Source organism: Canis aureus, chromosome 23, assembly GCF_053574225.1.
Source record: "Canis aureus isolate CA01 chromosome 23, VMU_Caureus_v.1.0, whole genome shotgun sequence".
In the NCBI taxonomy this organism is placed as follows: domain Eukaryota; kingdom Metazoa; phylum Chordata; class Mammalia; order Carnivora; family Canidae; genus Canis; species Canis aureus.
In genome coordinates this window covers 28,163,679-28,179,042 of record NC_135633.1, presented here as the reverse complement: position 1 = coordinate 28,179,042, position 15,364 = coordinate 28,163,679, and the positions used below count along the sequence as shown (strand labels likewise).

At 45.9% G+C, this 15,364-nt stretch overlaps 2 protein-coding genes across 2 annotated transcripts; both read left to right on the top strand.

Annotated features, from left to right (window-relative positions):
• Positions 1-8,401: 8,401 nt before the first annotated feature.
• LOC144294904 (olfactory receptor 2AT4) lies at positions 8,402-9,573 on the top strand. The gene has a single exon (XM_077867050.1). The coding sequence runs from the start codon at positions 8,459-8,461 to the stop codon at positions 9,407-9,409; it is 951 nt and encodes a 316-aa protein (XP_077723176.1). The 5' UTR covers positions 8,402-8,458; the 3' UTR covers positions 9,410-9,573.
• Positions 9,574-13,577: 4,004 nt separating this feature from the next.
• Positions 13,578-14,580, top strand: LOC144294905 (olfactory receptor 2AT4-like). Its single transcript, XM_077867051.1, has one exon. It carries the CDS (start codon positions 13,628-13,630, stop codon positions 14,564-14,566), a length of 939 nt encoding a protein of 312 aa, XP_077723177.1. The 5' UTR covers positions 13,578-13,627; the 3' UTR covers positions 14,567-14,580.
• Positions 14,581-15,364: the final 784 nt, after the last annotated feature.

The window sequence follows — 15,364 nt, the reverse complement described above, 5'->3', positions numbered from 1 at the left end:
TTCTCTTTGTTTTCTCCTACCTACTGCAGTTCCACCAACTGCTGCGCTCTATGTGAGCTCTTCCGGCCAATAACCGAGTCTTCGTTAGTTTCATTTGTAACATCCCAGAAAGACTTTAGTCATTTTCATGCTGCCAAAAGCTGGCTTTGGAGGCTTTTTTATTTTTTAAAGATGTATTTTTTTTGGGGGGGGGGAGGGCAGAGGGAGAGGGAGAGACCACCCCAGGCAGATCCCTACTCTGCACAGAACCCAATGTGGGGTTTAATCTCACAACCCTGAGATCACAATCCCATCTGAAACCAAGAGTCTGACACTTAACCAACTGAGCCATCCAGGCACTCCTGTTTCTAAGTACCAACCAGTAAAAAAAAAATTTTTTTAATTGAAATATAATTGACATACAACATTACAACATAGTGATTTGGCCAACTCTATACGTGATGCTATGCTCATCACAAGTGTGGCTACCATCTGTCACCATGCAACACTATCATGACTCTGGGTGTCTATTAAGGAGCTCTGAGTCTGAGAAACAGAAAACAGAACAAAAGAATCCTCCTAATAGTCCAGTGATTCTGCGGGATTCTTTGCCTTACTTGAGAGTGGTTAGATCTCCTCGCCTAGAAAAACCTCTGACTTTTATTTTAGTGGTAGTGAAGCAAAGATCCACATATACAAATTTACTCCAAACTAAGATTCCTCATTCAGTTGGAAGGAGTAGATCTGGGCAGGAGGAGACAGCACAAAAAGTTCTGGTTTGTCATTCAGAGAAATTTCCAAAACCATCTTCAGTTCCACCATGCAGTTCCTTCGATCAGAAGGGGTTACAGCCTCTGCTGTACCATTCTTTTGGTTTCTGTGGAGCTGCCAAACACTTATCATCTTGCATCCTGCGGCTGTAAATCTATAGTCAGCAGACATCTATTATGGAAGTCCCTTCTGTGGGCTGCAATGAATCCCTTGTGCATGCTTTCCCCCTGGTTCTAGGCAGCAGCATCAGGCACAGATGCAGCAAGGTCATCTCAGTGTTGCTGGGATGACTTTGTGCTCTCAAAGTCTCTAGGTGCAAACCTGGGATAGTCCCTGCACATGCATACCCTATTCCATTTTAAAATGTGCTTACCATTTGGGCCAGAAGGTCTCCTTTAAGGATCTGTCAGAGAGAAATATCTGGGTATCTGTCCCCCAAATGAATGTTAAAATGACATGAATTATAATATTGTTCATAATAGCAACAATTATGTACCACCTAGATGTTCACTGGCAGGGAAATTATGAAATAATCTGTGTTATATCCATACTAGGAAATACCAAATATCAGAGAGAAAGAATGAAGTATGTCAGACAGGTTCCAAGACTTAATAAGTTGGAATGTAAGTGATGCAATAAGAACAAAATGACTTGGGTGCCTGGGTGGCTCAGTGGTTGAGCATCTGCCTTTGGCTCAGGCCATGATCCCAGGGTCCTGGAATCAAGTCCTGCATGAGGCTCCCCGCAGGGAGCCTACTTCTCCCTCTGCCTATGTCTCTGCTTCTCTCTGTGTCTCTCATAAATAAATAAATAAATCTTTAAAAAAAGATATTTTACAATAGGTTCTATTTATTACTTGTGAAATTTTAAAAATGGTTTAAATTTCATACTGATCAGTGAACGAGGGGCTGAGTCAGAAGTTGAGAACTATGGAGCCAAAGGAAGGAATCTGAAACATTGAGGTATGAATGGTCTGTGACCTGGCCTGGGCCCTGCCTCACGTTCTTTCCACAGAACCTTTGTATAAGTCCCTCATGGTACAGCTGCAGCGGCGTTTCTCAGTCCTGCAACTGGGTTTTACTATTTTGGTTTGTCAAGATAACAGCTCCCACCTACTGAGTGTTTACCATGTGGTAGACATGAGCTCGGCACCTACACCTTCCCGGGAGCCTGTGGGATACGCAAGGTTGCTATACCCTTTTCACAGGCAAGGAAATAAAGGCCCAGAGAGGCTAAGGCTAAGGGCACTGGAAAGAAATGAGGTCTTAGCCATTAGTTGACGTACTGCTGAATCGCTGGACTGGAACTGGAACCTTGGGTCCAAATCCCAGCTCTGCCAGCAGCCACTTGTGTGACCCTGGGCAAGTCACTTCCCTTCTCCAGATCTGTTTCTCAAATGTTGAATACTGAGGACAATCCTGGCTCTGCCTGTCCTCTCTGGCTGTTGTGAGGCCAATTAGGAAAACAAGAATCAAAGTCTTCTGTTGGTGATAAAATTCTGGGACCCATGAGGGTTGTTAATGGCACTGTTTCCATTACCTGCAAAGCCCAGTGCCAAGTCCCTCACTCCACCCTAGGAAGTTGTTCCCAGCTGGCGGGTGTGGGGGTCCCTTAGAGGAACCAATTTGAGGGAGGGGGCCCCAGCAGGCCCTGACTCCAGGGTTTAATGGGCGGTGGCCCAGCTCCTACTTGGCTCTTCCCCTAGGGCCAAGTGTGGTGACTCTACAGAAGACACCAAGGTGGATTGGGCTTGAAGGTAAGCTAAGCCAGAGATGGCATTTTCCAGAAGTAGGCAAAGGCTGGAGTGAGCAGATAGGCTCAGAGAGGCTGGGAATGCATGCAGCCACAGTGAGGAGCCTGGGTATGAACATCGGGGCCCCAGTGTGCACACCTGGTCTATGTGGCCCTGGGTCAGACTCCCTGGCAGGATGGGCAGGGATGTGCAGTCACAAGCAAGAGGCTAATGATGCCGTGAGAGAGTTTCTCACAGAGAGGCAAGGTCGATGACAATGAAAGAAATGGAAATATTTAGTAAGGCATCTGTAACAGTATGAGTCACTGATGAGGGAATTGCAGTTCAGAGGGAAAGCGAAAAGTGGTGAAGTCAGAGTGGAAACCCAGGTTGTTCTAACTCCAGTTAATGAGCCCAAACTCTAACATGCACACATATCCTGCTCCTCAGCTATGGGAATGCAGAGGATAGTGGAAATATTGTTGGTGAGTGGCATGGATCTGGGCACCTGGATGGCTTGATCCCATAAGGATTAAGCACACTGCAGGGCCCTGGCTCACTCCTTCCTTAGAGACTGGGGCCATGAGACGGCTATTCTGACTCCTCACTAGGCCAAACAGAGAAGGCATGCTCAAAAAACACTAGCTGAGGGGATCCCTGGGTGGCTCAGCGGTTTGCCGCCTGCCTTTGGCCAAGGGCGCGATCCTGGAGTCCCGGGATCTAGTCCTGCGTCTGGCTCCCGGCATGGAGCCTGCTTCTCCCTCTGCCTGTGTTTCTGCCTCTCTCTCTCTCTGTCTATCATAAATAAATAAATCTTTTAAAAAATCCTATTAAAAAAAAAAAAAACTAGCTCACCTGGAGATGACCATCTCTTCTAAAGCCCTCTTTTGCAGGTGGGGAAAGTGAGGCTCAGAGGCCCAAAGTCACAGCAGGTGAGTGGCAGGCTGGTCTAGGAGCCAGCACTCTTGGTTGCTAGGTGGGCCTCAGGCCTTTGCAGCAGACTGGTTCCAGAACACCCTCTGTTCTCGCCCCTTACCAGCTGTGATCTTGGATGGACCCTCAGTTTCTCCATTGTTCAAGGGGCATAATCACTCCCTGGCAGGCCTGGATGGTGAGAGGAGAGGATGTATGTAAAGTGCAGCATCAGGTTGAACATGTCAGTGATTGGCTTTTTTGTCCTCTGTCCCCTACCAGCACTGTAACTCATGATTTATAGATAATCCCAATCAAGGAAGTGTCCCCTAACAGTACCTTTGGTGTCTCCGCACTGAAAATACATATTCAAACACATATTCAAAATAAACTCCCTTCATTTAAACCACAAAATAAATGTAAGGAAGTCCAGAAAGTTTCTGATTATTAGCATGATGCTACATCAGTGCTTTTTAAAAATATCAAATACTAAATTCTTTCAAAAACATTTGTCAGTGCTTCTATCTAGCTGGTGCCTAAGTATATGCTTTATCTGTTGCATAGATGCATTCTGCCAAAACAGAAGTTTAGGGAAAGGAAGTGCTTTAGTGTCTTTGGGGTGAGCAAATAAATCTTACTGATTGGTGTGTCCTGGGGCCCCAGTAGGGAGGGCAGCCAGGGCTTTTGCAGGTGAGCTGAGCCAGGGAAGAGTTATCTCTGGCTCCAGATGATAATCCAGACCCTCTGATAGTCTAGTTCTGGTTCTGTCACCCACTTACTGTGTGACCTTGGGCAAATCACAGCCCATTTCTTTTTCTTTTTTCTTTTTTTTTTTTTTTTTTTTAGATTTTATTTATTTATTCATGACACACAGAGAGAAAGAGAGAGAGGCAGAGACACAGGCAGAGGGAGAAGCAGGCTCCACGCAGGAAGCCCAACCTGGGACTCGATCCCGGGTCTCCAGGATCAGGCCCTGGGCTGAAGGTGGCACTAAACCACGGAGCCACCCGGGCTGCCCCTCACAGCCCATTTCTGAGCACCCTTCCCCCCGCCCCATTTGTATGCCCTATAAAAAAAGGGTTGAACTAAAACTATTTAATTGCTCATGACTCCTTCATTCTGACTGTTAAGATTCAGCAACAACTTGAGGTCTATTGGGAAAGCTGAATTCTGGCTCCTGTCTCTGGTGCACTGAGCTCCTGATATGGGTGCTGGCTCACTTTTAAATAAAAATAATTTGGTTCCATCACAGCCCTGCAAGTGCTCCGATCTGGTGGAGTCACAGACACATAAATAGACAGAGACAACCCAGGATGATAGTAGTGATGACAAAGGAAAGCACAGGAAATGTGAGAGCCAGAAAAGAGGGCCCTGAGCCAGCCAAGACCTGCAAAGCCTCTTGGGAGAGGGAATATTTGAGTTGAGTTAGGCAGAAAAACAAGCCAAGAGCAAGGAGTTGCTGTTTGACTAGAGTAAGAAGAAATGAGGCTGCAAGAAGATTGACCTTAGATGGCAGGCTAGGGAGTCATCTTCTTTCATGAAAAATCCTCATGAACACCAGATGGGAGCCAGAATACTGGATTCAAGACCCACCTTTGCTATGAACTTGATGGTTGACCTTGAGAAAACACTGTTTCTAGACTTCAGACTCAGCATTTGTTCTCCCTTCCCACCACCGCTGTTGAATAGAAGTGAGACAGAGGAGGGAGGACAGGGGGTACAAATGGACTTGCTGGCTCTGACTTTTTTGCACCTCAAACCCCAACTCAGCTTACCTCAGGGACCACCAATCCAAAGTCAAATCTCTGAGCTATAACAACATGTAGGAACATGCAGTTGGCATCAGTTTGGGTATGAGGAAAACCTAGTGACTGGCTTAGGCAGGTTGGGACTAATAGTCTGGTTAGCTGAGGATTCATTCTTTTCTGTTGGGGAGCAGCAGCTTTGCTTTACTGCCCAAGCACTGGGGCTGACTTTCAGAACTCATTTTTTTTTTTTACTTTCAAGAAAGCATTCACAATGGAGTGGTCTCTTCCATGTGTCTTTTAAAGATTTTATTTATTTGAGAGAGAAAGAGAGAACATGAGAGAGAGACTACAAGCCAGGGTGAGGGATAGAGGGAGAAGCCAACTCACCACTGAGCAGAGAACCCAATGCAGGGGCTGGATCCCAGGATCCTAAGATCATGACCTGAGCTGATGGCAGGTGCTTAACTGACTGAGCCACCCAGGCGTCCCTCATGTGTCTTTTAGAAAGACATTTTACCAGCCTTCACTCCCGAGCCACCCACCACACAAAAAAGACTAAAGAATGTTTTGAAATTTCTTTTTTTTTTAAAGATTTTATTTGTTTATTCATGAGAGAGAGAGAGAGAAAGAGAGAGAGAGAGGCAGAGACACAGGCAGAGGGAGAAGCAGGCTCCATGCAGGGAGCCCGATGTGGGACTCAATCCCGGAACTTCAGGATCATGCCCTGGGCCAAAGGCAGGCACTAAACCGCTGAGCCACCCAGGTGTCCCTGTTTTGAAATTTCTGATTGTTGCTGACAATATCAGCTTAGAATATTTCTTCCCACACAAAAACTTCCAGATTATCCAGGGAACATGATCTAGAGAAAGAGCCCTGGTCTGGGAGTTCAGAGGCCTGGGTTCTGGTCCTTCTCTGTGGCTGGCTGACCCCATGTGATCTTGGGCAAGCCCTTGGCCTTTTGGTCTAGAAAAAAGCTGGCTGGACTTTTCAGGTTTGGTGTTTTTACAATTAAATGACATGAGAGTGGTTTTTATCAAAAGTAAGAGAAATAAGACAGTTCTGGAAAAAGCAAGGAGGGAGTAGTTTTAGAAATCATCGAGGTTGAAGAGGAGGTGACCATGGACTTGTTCCTGTGTCATTTATTCAGAAGGACATCTTGGTGTAAGAGAGGAATCGTTATGCCCACTCCGTTGAAGACTTCCAGTTCTGTGGGTGATCGGAAGCAAACATCTCCCCTTTCTTGACAAGGGGAGCCTCTGGGGTAGGGACTAGTGCCTTTGGCACTATCATAAGAATACTGTGTCTGTCTCTGCAGCAGTGACCCTCCAAGATCTCGAAATTTCTAGTTTACTATAGTATATTCTTAGCTGGGTCTAGAGAAGTCTACAGGTTAGTGGATATGAAGTGGTTCATCAGGGAGGAAACAAATCACACTACACAGGAATGCCTTCCAATCTCTGTTTCTGCCATTGGGTAGAATATGCCTTTAACTCTGACTCCTATCAGCAAATGACTTCTCCAACAAAAGGCATCCTTGCCATTCCTTTCATTGTAGTAGGACAAAAAGCTAGAGGCAAGGTTTAAAATAGTCTGTTGTCTTGCTTGCCTGCTTGCTTGTTTAATTAAGGTATATGTCAAGTGAAATGAAGCCTACAACATTAGGTACAGATATAGATCTAGCTATAAATATAGCTATAGCTTATAGGTACAGACATCATGGATACAGACAGAGATACTGACAGAGATACAAATATAGATATGTAGATTTAAAGAGACCAGCTAAAGATTAGCACATTTCCAGCAACCCAGAAGTCTCCCTTGTGCCCATCCCAGTCAAATCCCCCACAAAATTTAGCTAACTGAGGCTTGAGTTAGACTCACTTTCAGTTTTCATAAGATTTAGTCTAACTTTGGCTTGCTCTTGTTCCTAATGTGTGGCCTCCTGGACTGTGGGTTGATAGTGTGGCTGACCACTGTCTCCTCAGCCCTGAAATATTGTAGATTTGCTTCTACCCTTTGGAGGTTTTGAACTTAAGTCTTTAGCAACCTTGCCACACACCCCCTCAACCCTCGACACACGCACACACACACACAGCTTCAGAAATTTTTTAAGTGTTTTAAGGGTAAGACCATTGTGTATTTGAGGCAGGCTCTTTCCCTTTCATCTCTGAAGCATTATGAGATCTGTCTTCTAGAAATCTTTCTATTCTGTTTTCTAGAAGCCTTCAGTCCAGCTTCCCAACTTCTTTTGCATAGCCCCCAAATTCAGAAGCTGTCCAAGGGGGAAAACTTGTTATGCATTTAGAGTGCCTTAAATTTCCAATATGTTTTGCGAACTCTTTTTTGACTGCCGAAAAGCATTGTTGACTTTTCTTTCCCTCATCTGTGTCCCTCTGTCTGAGCCAAGTCCAAGCCACACAATGGTGCCCAAATCAAATATTCTCAGGGAAGACAAGAGCTGGTGATTGGCAGTTCACCTTGGAGGGTTCCTCCTCTCTGTAGTTCCAATTCATTTAATCTTCATTGCAGCCATGTTTCTCCAATTTGTTAAAACATGTGATATGTGTAATTTATCCAGGTTTTCCTAGTTGTTGCAGTGCAAGTGTTGGGCTACCATGACCTATTACATCCTACACAGGAGTAGAAGTCCAGACATGTAGTGAAAAAGGTATATGGAAGGACCACTACTCAAGGCATACAAGCAAGAAATAGGTTTAATAAGGACGTGAACAGCAGCATGTTGCAGAGAGCCTTGGAAAAGGCAGCCCTTACAAGATAGTAGCAAGATAGTAGAACTTTGAGTGTGAAAGTAGAAACACAAGCTTAAGGACTTGAACAGATCTGGAGAGAACTGACATCCCAAACCAGACAACATGGAACCCAAGATGAAGATCAGAAGAAATCTTTCCAAAAACTTTTCACAATTATAATTCAATAATCAACTGTGTAGATCTGACTTTTCCAGTAAGACGTAAACTCTAAGATAGGAATTTTGCCTGCCTTCTTTACTTTTGTCACCGTATCACTGGAACAGGGCATACTGACTTCCATTTGGTAGGTTATTAGTTAAACTAGTAATTAATATTTGACCAAAGAAGAAAAGTAGGAATTTTGGGTTCACGTGGTAGAAATCAATAAATACTGTAGCCTACAATCAATCTTCTAGAATTGGCTATAAATAATTGTGCTTATATTAACTATAGAGTAAACATTATAAAATCTCATTGCAGAATCATTTGTTTCTATGATTTTCAGATAACTCCAGTATCCAGATGTTCCAGCTGACTATATCCCAGAAATCCACCTCTGCCTCACTATGGAGGCCACAACCTGTAATGGATCATTGGATGGATCACCTGTCTTCTACCTGGTGGGAATCCCCTCTCTGCCAGAGACCTTCTTCCTCCCTGTGTTTTTTATTTTCCTCCTCTTCTATCTTCTTATCCTTATGGGAAATGTCCTGATCCTGGTGGCTGTGGTGGGAGAGCCCAGCCTCCACAAGCCCATGTACTTCTTTCTGATCAACCTCTCTACTCTGGACATTCTCTTCACCACAACCACCGTCCCCAAGATGCTGTCCCTGTTCCTGCTTGGGGACCACTTCCTCAGCTTCCCTGCCTGCTTATTGCAAATGTACCTCTTCCAAAGCTTCACATGTTCAGAAGCCTTCATCCTGGTGGTCATGGCCTATGACCGCTATGTGGCTATCTGCCGCCCACTGCACTACCCTGTCCACATGACCCCACAGACCAATGCTGTGCTGGCAGCCTGTGCCTGGCTCATTGCCCTCCTCTTGCCCATCCCAGCAGCGGTCAAGACCTCCCAGATGGCATATAACAACATTGCTCGCATCTACCATTGTTTCTGTGATCACTTGGCTCTGGTCCAGGCCTCCTGCTCTGACACCATGCCCCAGACCCTCATGGGCTTCTGCATTGCCATGGTGGTATCCTTCCTGCCCCTTCTCCTGGTGCTTCTCTCCTATGCCCACATCCTGGCCTCGGTGCTTCGCATCAGCTCCCGAGAAGGACGTTCAAAAGCCTTCTCCACCTGTAGCTCCCACCTCCTGGTGGTTGGCACATACTACTCATCTATTGCCGTAGCCTATGTGGCCTACAGGGCTGACCTGCCCCTTGACTTCCACATCATGGGCAATGTAGCATATGCTATTCTCACACCAATTCTCAACCCTCTCATTTACACTCTGAGAAACAAGGATGTCAAAGCAGCCATTACCAAAATCACATGTCTCAAGACCCAATCTTGATAAGTGCCTTTGAGTTTTAGATGCAGCTAATTCTGCATTCAAGACACCAAATAACAGTGCCCAGGACAGATTAGGAGTTCAGTAAATATTGTTGAATAAATTAATGAACAGAAAATGGCAAAAGAGAATTCAACTGAGCAGACAGTTCCAACAGGCAAAATCAGGTAGACAAGATTATCCATCCATGGATTTCAGCCAGACTTCTAATTAAAATAAAGTCTACACCATTGGCATAAAGTGCTGAGCCCTTGAGGGCTGTTAATGATGCTCTTCTCATTATCAGCAATGTCTAGGGACAAATCCTCCCCTCCTCCAAATATGTTCTAAGGGATGCCATGTAGTTGATCTCTGAGGGATGGTGGGTGCAATTCCCACGGGAGTACCATCTTGAAGGAAAGTTCCTCAGGAGACCTGCTTGAAAGGAGAGGGCTAAGGGTTTAATGGGTCATGGCTCAGCACCAAAAGGCCTTGCCTAGAGATACCACAGGAGACACCACTGTGAACCAGGTTTTAACAGGTGAGTAGGGCTAGGGATAAAGTGCTCCAAGACAGGCAGAGAAGCTGGGATTGGGAAACAGGGCAGGGAGGCCAGGATCTATAAACCAGAAACAGGGATCAGGAATACAGATTGAGTACACAAGATGTAGGCAACCAAGACCCAGGTTGGCTGTGCATAACCTGGCTTGGGACCTTGGACCACATATCCTGGCAGATCTGGACAAGGTGCACCTCTGGGTAGGATTCAAATCATATCGGCCAAGGCTTCCCCCAGGAAAGCTAGACTGATGACAGCAATTACCAGTGGACACATTAGCAAGCTCTGAGCCCTGTGTGTTCCAGGCTGTTGGGTAAACATTGTCCAAGCATTTGCTCCATATGGATCACAACAACCCAGGAGGTCACAGACGAGGGAAATGAACTTCAGGAGGGGGAAGTGACTTGCCCAAGGCCACACTGCTGGAGGTAGGAGCTGGGATTGGAATCAGGTCCTTTCTGACTCACAAGTCCACACACTTGACCACTAAGGTCCACATGACAAGATGAAGGGAAAGGACCCGACTGGCAACAAGTGCTCACTAGGTGGGATAGTCCTCACCCTCTCCCTTTAGGGCATGGACCACTGTGATATCCAATCTGCCAACCACAGAGGGGGACCCCCAGAAAAGAGCTCATTGAGTTGGAGACCCCCCAGAGGTTTTTTCCTCCCAAGCTCTCACTGCCCAGATGAGAAAACCAAGGTTCAGGGACCCAGAGTCATAGCAGGTGAGTGGCATAGCTGGTCCAGGAGCCAGCACTCTTGGTGGCCAGGTGGGGCTCAGGCCTTTGCAGCAGGCTGGCTCCAGAACACGCTCTCACCCTCACCAGCTGTAGCCTTGGAGGGACCCTCATTCTTGCTGGTTGAAGGACATAACCATTCCCTGGCAGGCTTAAATGATGAGAGGGGGTGATATATGTGAACTACAGCATCAGCTTGTACTTTCCAGTGACTGATTTTTCTGTCCACCTGTGTAACTGACTGGTGGACAATCCAGACAGGGAGGACCCCTGCCAGGTATGGAGGCAAGTTCTGTGTCTTGGGAGACAGCGCCCTTTGGGCCTGAAGCACAGGATGGCATTGTTCACATGTACTAGGTAATTTCAAGTAAAACAAGGACCTTAACCTGTATGTTAAGTGTAAGAAGTTCCAGCCAAACTTGCTATTTCCTAGGATGGGCCAGTTGAGCGATGCTTTGAGATAGAAAATGCGAAAATCTTTCAGAAATTATTTTGGTGCCCTGCTTCGCTGGTGAGCCAGCACATGTTTGGTGTGCCTGTTGGATAGCCCAGTGCCGCCTGGCAGAGAGAAGCCATGTGCCACCTGTCTACCCAGGTTGTAGCATCTGTACTTCCATCTGCAATGTAGTGGAGCAGAGGAGGGAAGAGAAAACAGTTGGACTTGATGGCCCCTTAGAACTCCTCTGGCCTTGACCCTCTGTGTTTCTGCCTCTCAGATGCCCTACTGTGCATCATCCAGAACTGTCAGCCACAACTGCCTCTCTGATGGCAAAAATTCCCATGGCAGTGCAGCTTGCATTCTTTCAGGTATGAGAAGATCCCAATGACCCAACATCTTAGGATGGGATTTGGATATTAAAGGATAACCCTTTCAGTTTGGGACAAAGAACTTTCACTCTTTTGCTAGATCCTTGGGTCTGACTTCTGGAACATTTCAAAGGAACTTTTGGATTGGCGGATACCACATCTTGTTTCAGCACTCTCCATATAGAGACTCAGATAAAAATATGAAATATAGATTTGTCTCATATTGTCAATAGGGAAAAAAGCAGAAATGGACATAGAAAACCTAGGTCTTAGTATTGTCTCTTCAAATTTCTACCCTGGAAACTTGAACTTCTGGACCTTTCAGGAAATATGGCATAGAAGAAATAGGGACACCTGGGTGGCTTAGTGGTTGAGCGTCTTCCTTCAGCTCAGGGCGTGATCCCGGTCTGGGATCGAGTCCACATCGGGCTCCCTGGGAGGAGCCTGCCTCTCCCTCTGCCTATGTCTCTGTTTCTCTCTGTGTCTCTCATGAATAAATAAATAAAACCTTTAAAATAAGTAAATAAACTTATAAAAAAGAAGAAGAAGAAGAAATAACTCTGTTTTGGGGAACAAAGACCTAAGCTCTGGCCGGGGATCTGCAACTTGCCTGTGGCACCTGGGAAAGCCTTTGCCCATCTGTCCTTCCTTCCTTCCTTCCTTCCTTCCTTCCTTCCTTCCTTCCTTCCTTCCTTCCTCTTCTTGAGATTTATTTATTTATTTGAGAGAGAGTGTGGGGAGGGGAAAAGGGAGAGAATCTCAAGCAGACTCCTTGCTGAGCACAGAACCCAACCTGGAGCTCAGTCCCATGACCCTGAGATCACCACCTGAGCCGAAACCATGAGACAGACACTTAACTGACTGAACCATTCAGGTGCCCCAAGCCCCTGCCCTTCCTCTGCTCACTCTCTGGTCTTTGGGGAGAAAGTTGTTGGACATGAAAATAAAAATGCTTTTTTCCAGTTTTTACATTGTTGGTATTAAACATAAGAATGTTGTGAGAAGAGAGAGAAATTAGAAGTGACTCCAGGAAAATCATGGGGACATGATTCATGGAGTCACCAGGATCAATGAGACAGGAATACCAATATCAACATGGATTTCTCAAGGTCCAAAATGGAGGGTGAATCAGTATTTCCCTCAGCTCAAACGCCACAGATCTGAACATTGAAAATCCAGAATCCGTTCTGATTCCTCTGGGAGGGGCTCTTTCACCTTTGAGCAGCTACTGCAAGCCAGTTTCTCTCTGTGGACAATGCCTCCCAGGTCACAAGACAATTTCTACCCAGGTGCCAGGGTGGCCTGCTGGGTGGGGGGCATGCAATGGCTAAACAGGAGCACCTGCTGAGCTTTGGCAGCCAGTAGGAAGGTAAGTCCAATGGAGTCACATAGATACTGTCTTGGATTGTTTGTTGCTGCCAATTGTGGGAGAATCTACTGTCAGTTCTGACTCCAATCAGGAATGATTCTTCCCATCAAGCACTCCCCTCACTGTAACCTAACAAAGAGCCCCACCCTCAGAGATGGGATATGGAGTACTCAGCTTAGATGGAGACAGGCAGAACCACTGCACCAAGTAGACAAGGGAGAAAGGAGCCATTCCCTGGTTAATAATTATGGTTGGAAGATAGCATGTTACCATACACCTTGGAGGAAATCAGCCCCCCCCTAGCAACTTGGTGACAAAGATGTCACTTTTTAAAAACTTAAAGCAAATGCTAAAAGATATAAGAGCTTAGGTGCATAGGTTAAGAGATCTGATATCCCCAGAAAGGATTATATGGAACACAGGAAAGAGGACCAACGGAAGTTCTTCCATAACACTTAACACAACTAATTAAATAATTATGTGATTTATTGCTTAACATCTCTTTCTACCATTGGAATCAGCTCCAAGAAGTTAGAGACCATCTCTGTCTTGTTCAACTATCTACTATATACCCAGCATATAAGACATGGTTGTATATTATAGATATTTTTCCATACTTCATTATAAAAGAAAAGAGAGCTACCTTAATCATACAGTGACCATCACATAATTATCATTCTAGAATCACTGATTGTTCTCATTTCCAGATGTACTTGGTTCCCAGATGTTTCTACTACCTACTTCCTGGGCATCCAGATTAACCCTCCATGGAAACTATAGCCTGTAATGGATCAGAGGATTCCTCACCCATCTTCTACCTGGTGGGCATTCCTTCTCTGCCCAAATCCCTCTTTCTTCCTATCTTCTTTGTCTTTCTCTTCCTTTACCTGCTCATCCTGCTGGGAAATGTCCTGATCCTACTGGCTGTGGTGGCAGAGCCCAGCCTCCACAAGCCCATGTACTTCTTCCTGATTAATCTCTCAGCCTTGGACATCCTTTTCACCACAACCACCGTCCCCAAGATGCTGTCCCTCCTCTTACTTGGGGACCGCTTCCTCAGCTTCCCTGCCTGCTTCCTGCAGATGTACCTCTTCCACAGCTTCTCCTGCTCTGAAGCCTTCATCCTGGTGGTCATGGCCTATGACCGCTATGTGGCTATCTGCCGCCCACTGCACTACCCTGTCCTCATGACCCCACAGACCAATGCTACACTGGCAGCCTGTGCCTGGCTCACTGCCCTCCTCCTGCCCATCCCAGCAGTGGTGCAGACTTCCCACTTGGCTTTTGACAGCACTGCTCACATCTATCACTGCTTCTGTGACCACTTGGCCGTGGTCCAGGCCTCCTGCTCTGACACCATGCCCCAGACCCTCATGGGCTTCTGCATTGCCATGGTGGTATCCTTCCTGCCCCTTCTCCTGGTGCTTCTCTCCTATGCCCACATCCTGGCCTCGGTGCTTCGCATTAGCTCCCGAGAAGGACGTTCAAAAGCCTTCTCCACCTGTAGCTCCCACCTCCTGGTGGTTGGCACATACTACTCATCTATTGCCGTAGCCTATGTGGCCTATAGGGCTGACCTGCCCCTTGATTTCCACATCATGGGCAATGTGGTATATGCTATTCTCACACCTGTCCTCAACCCTCTCATCTACACGCTGAGGAACAAGGATGTCAAAGCAGCCATCACCAGAATGGCATGTCTCTGAAACCCAAGGAACGCTGGGGAACCCTGATGCATAGGTGTAACTTGATCTACACACAAATGCTGATAACATTGGAGGGGAAAGTAGACCATTCAGATAGCCGAATAGAACAATAATTCTCAAAATACAGTCCTAGGTGTTCCTCCTCCATTGTAATAAAATAATGATTTTTCTTTCCTTAATTCACAAATGAAATGTGTAGGGTTTTTCTATTCAATTTTTAAGTTGTGAAACCCAAATCTCACAAGACTGTGTAGATAATTGTGGTCACATTTCCATTAGTTCAAACAAGTTTGAATCTCAGAGACCTGCAAGAACTTCAGTCTTTCCCTTTGTTTTTCTTCTTCCATATTTTCAGATGTTCCCAGGATTGACAACAGATAATGTGAATCATCCTTGCCCTTTTCTGCTGTGGTAGCAACTCAGAAATCCCCTTCAATGAAAGAATCTGAAACTGCTACCCTTTCAATCCTGGTTGCCTGCAAATTCACTGCCAGTGCAAATATTTTAACACTAGTCATAGGAAATTTACCTCTGGTATCTAGACGCTCCTGTCATAAAAGTAGAGCATGCCCTTCCTCTAGCTTCTGCTTAGGCAAGGGGTGTTCCTTCCCAAATCTGCATGGGCATTGCAAAGCATTATGGATCCTTTATCTCTCAGCCATTCCATAACAATGGGGAACTAACTAGAGTAGTTTCCCGTATGGTTAGAATGCTGTGTCCATGACTTCTACTCTTTCTCAAAATATAGTCCCACATATTCCTCTTTCTGGCCTTAGCACCCAGGCCAGGCTCCTTATT

Bases quoted from the DNA above. Each gene is read 5' to 3' on its own strand.
- LOC144294904 (XM_077867050.1), top strand. From the start codon at position 8,459: ATGGAGGCCACAACCTGTAATGGATCATTGGATGGATCACCTGTCTTC.
- LOC144294905 (XM_077867051.1), top strand. From the start codon at position 13,628: ATGGAAACTATAGCCTGTAATGGATCAGAGGATTCCTCACCCATCTTC.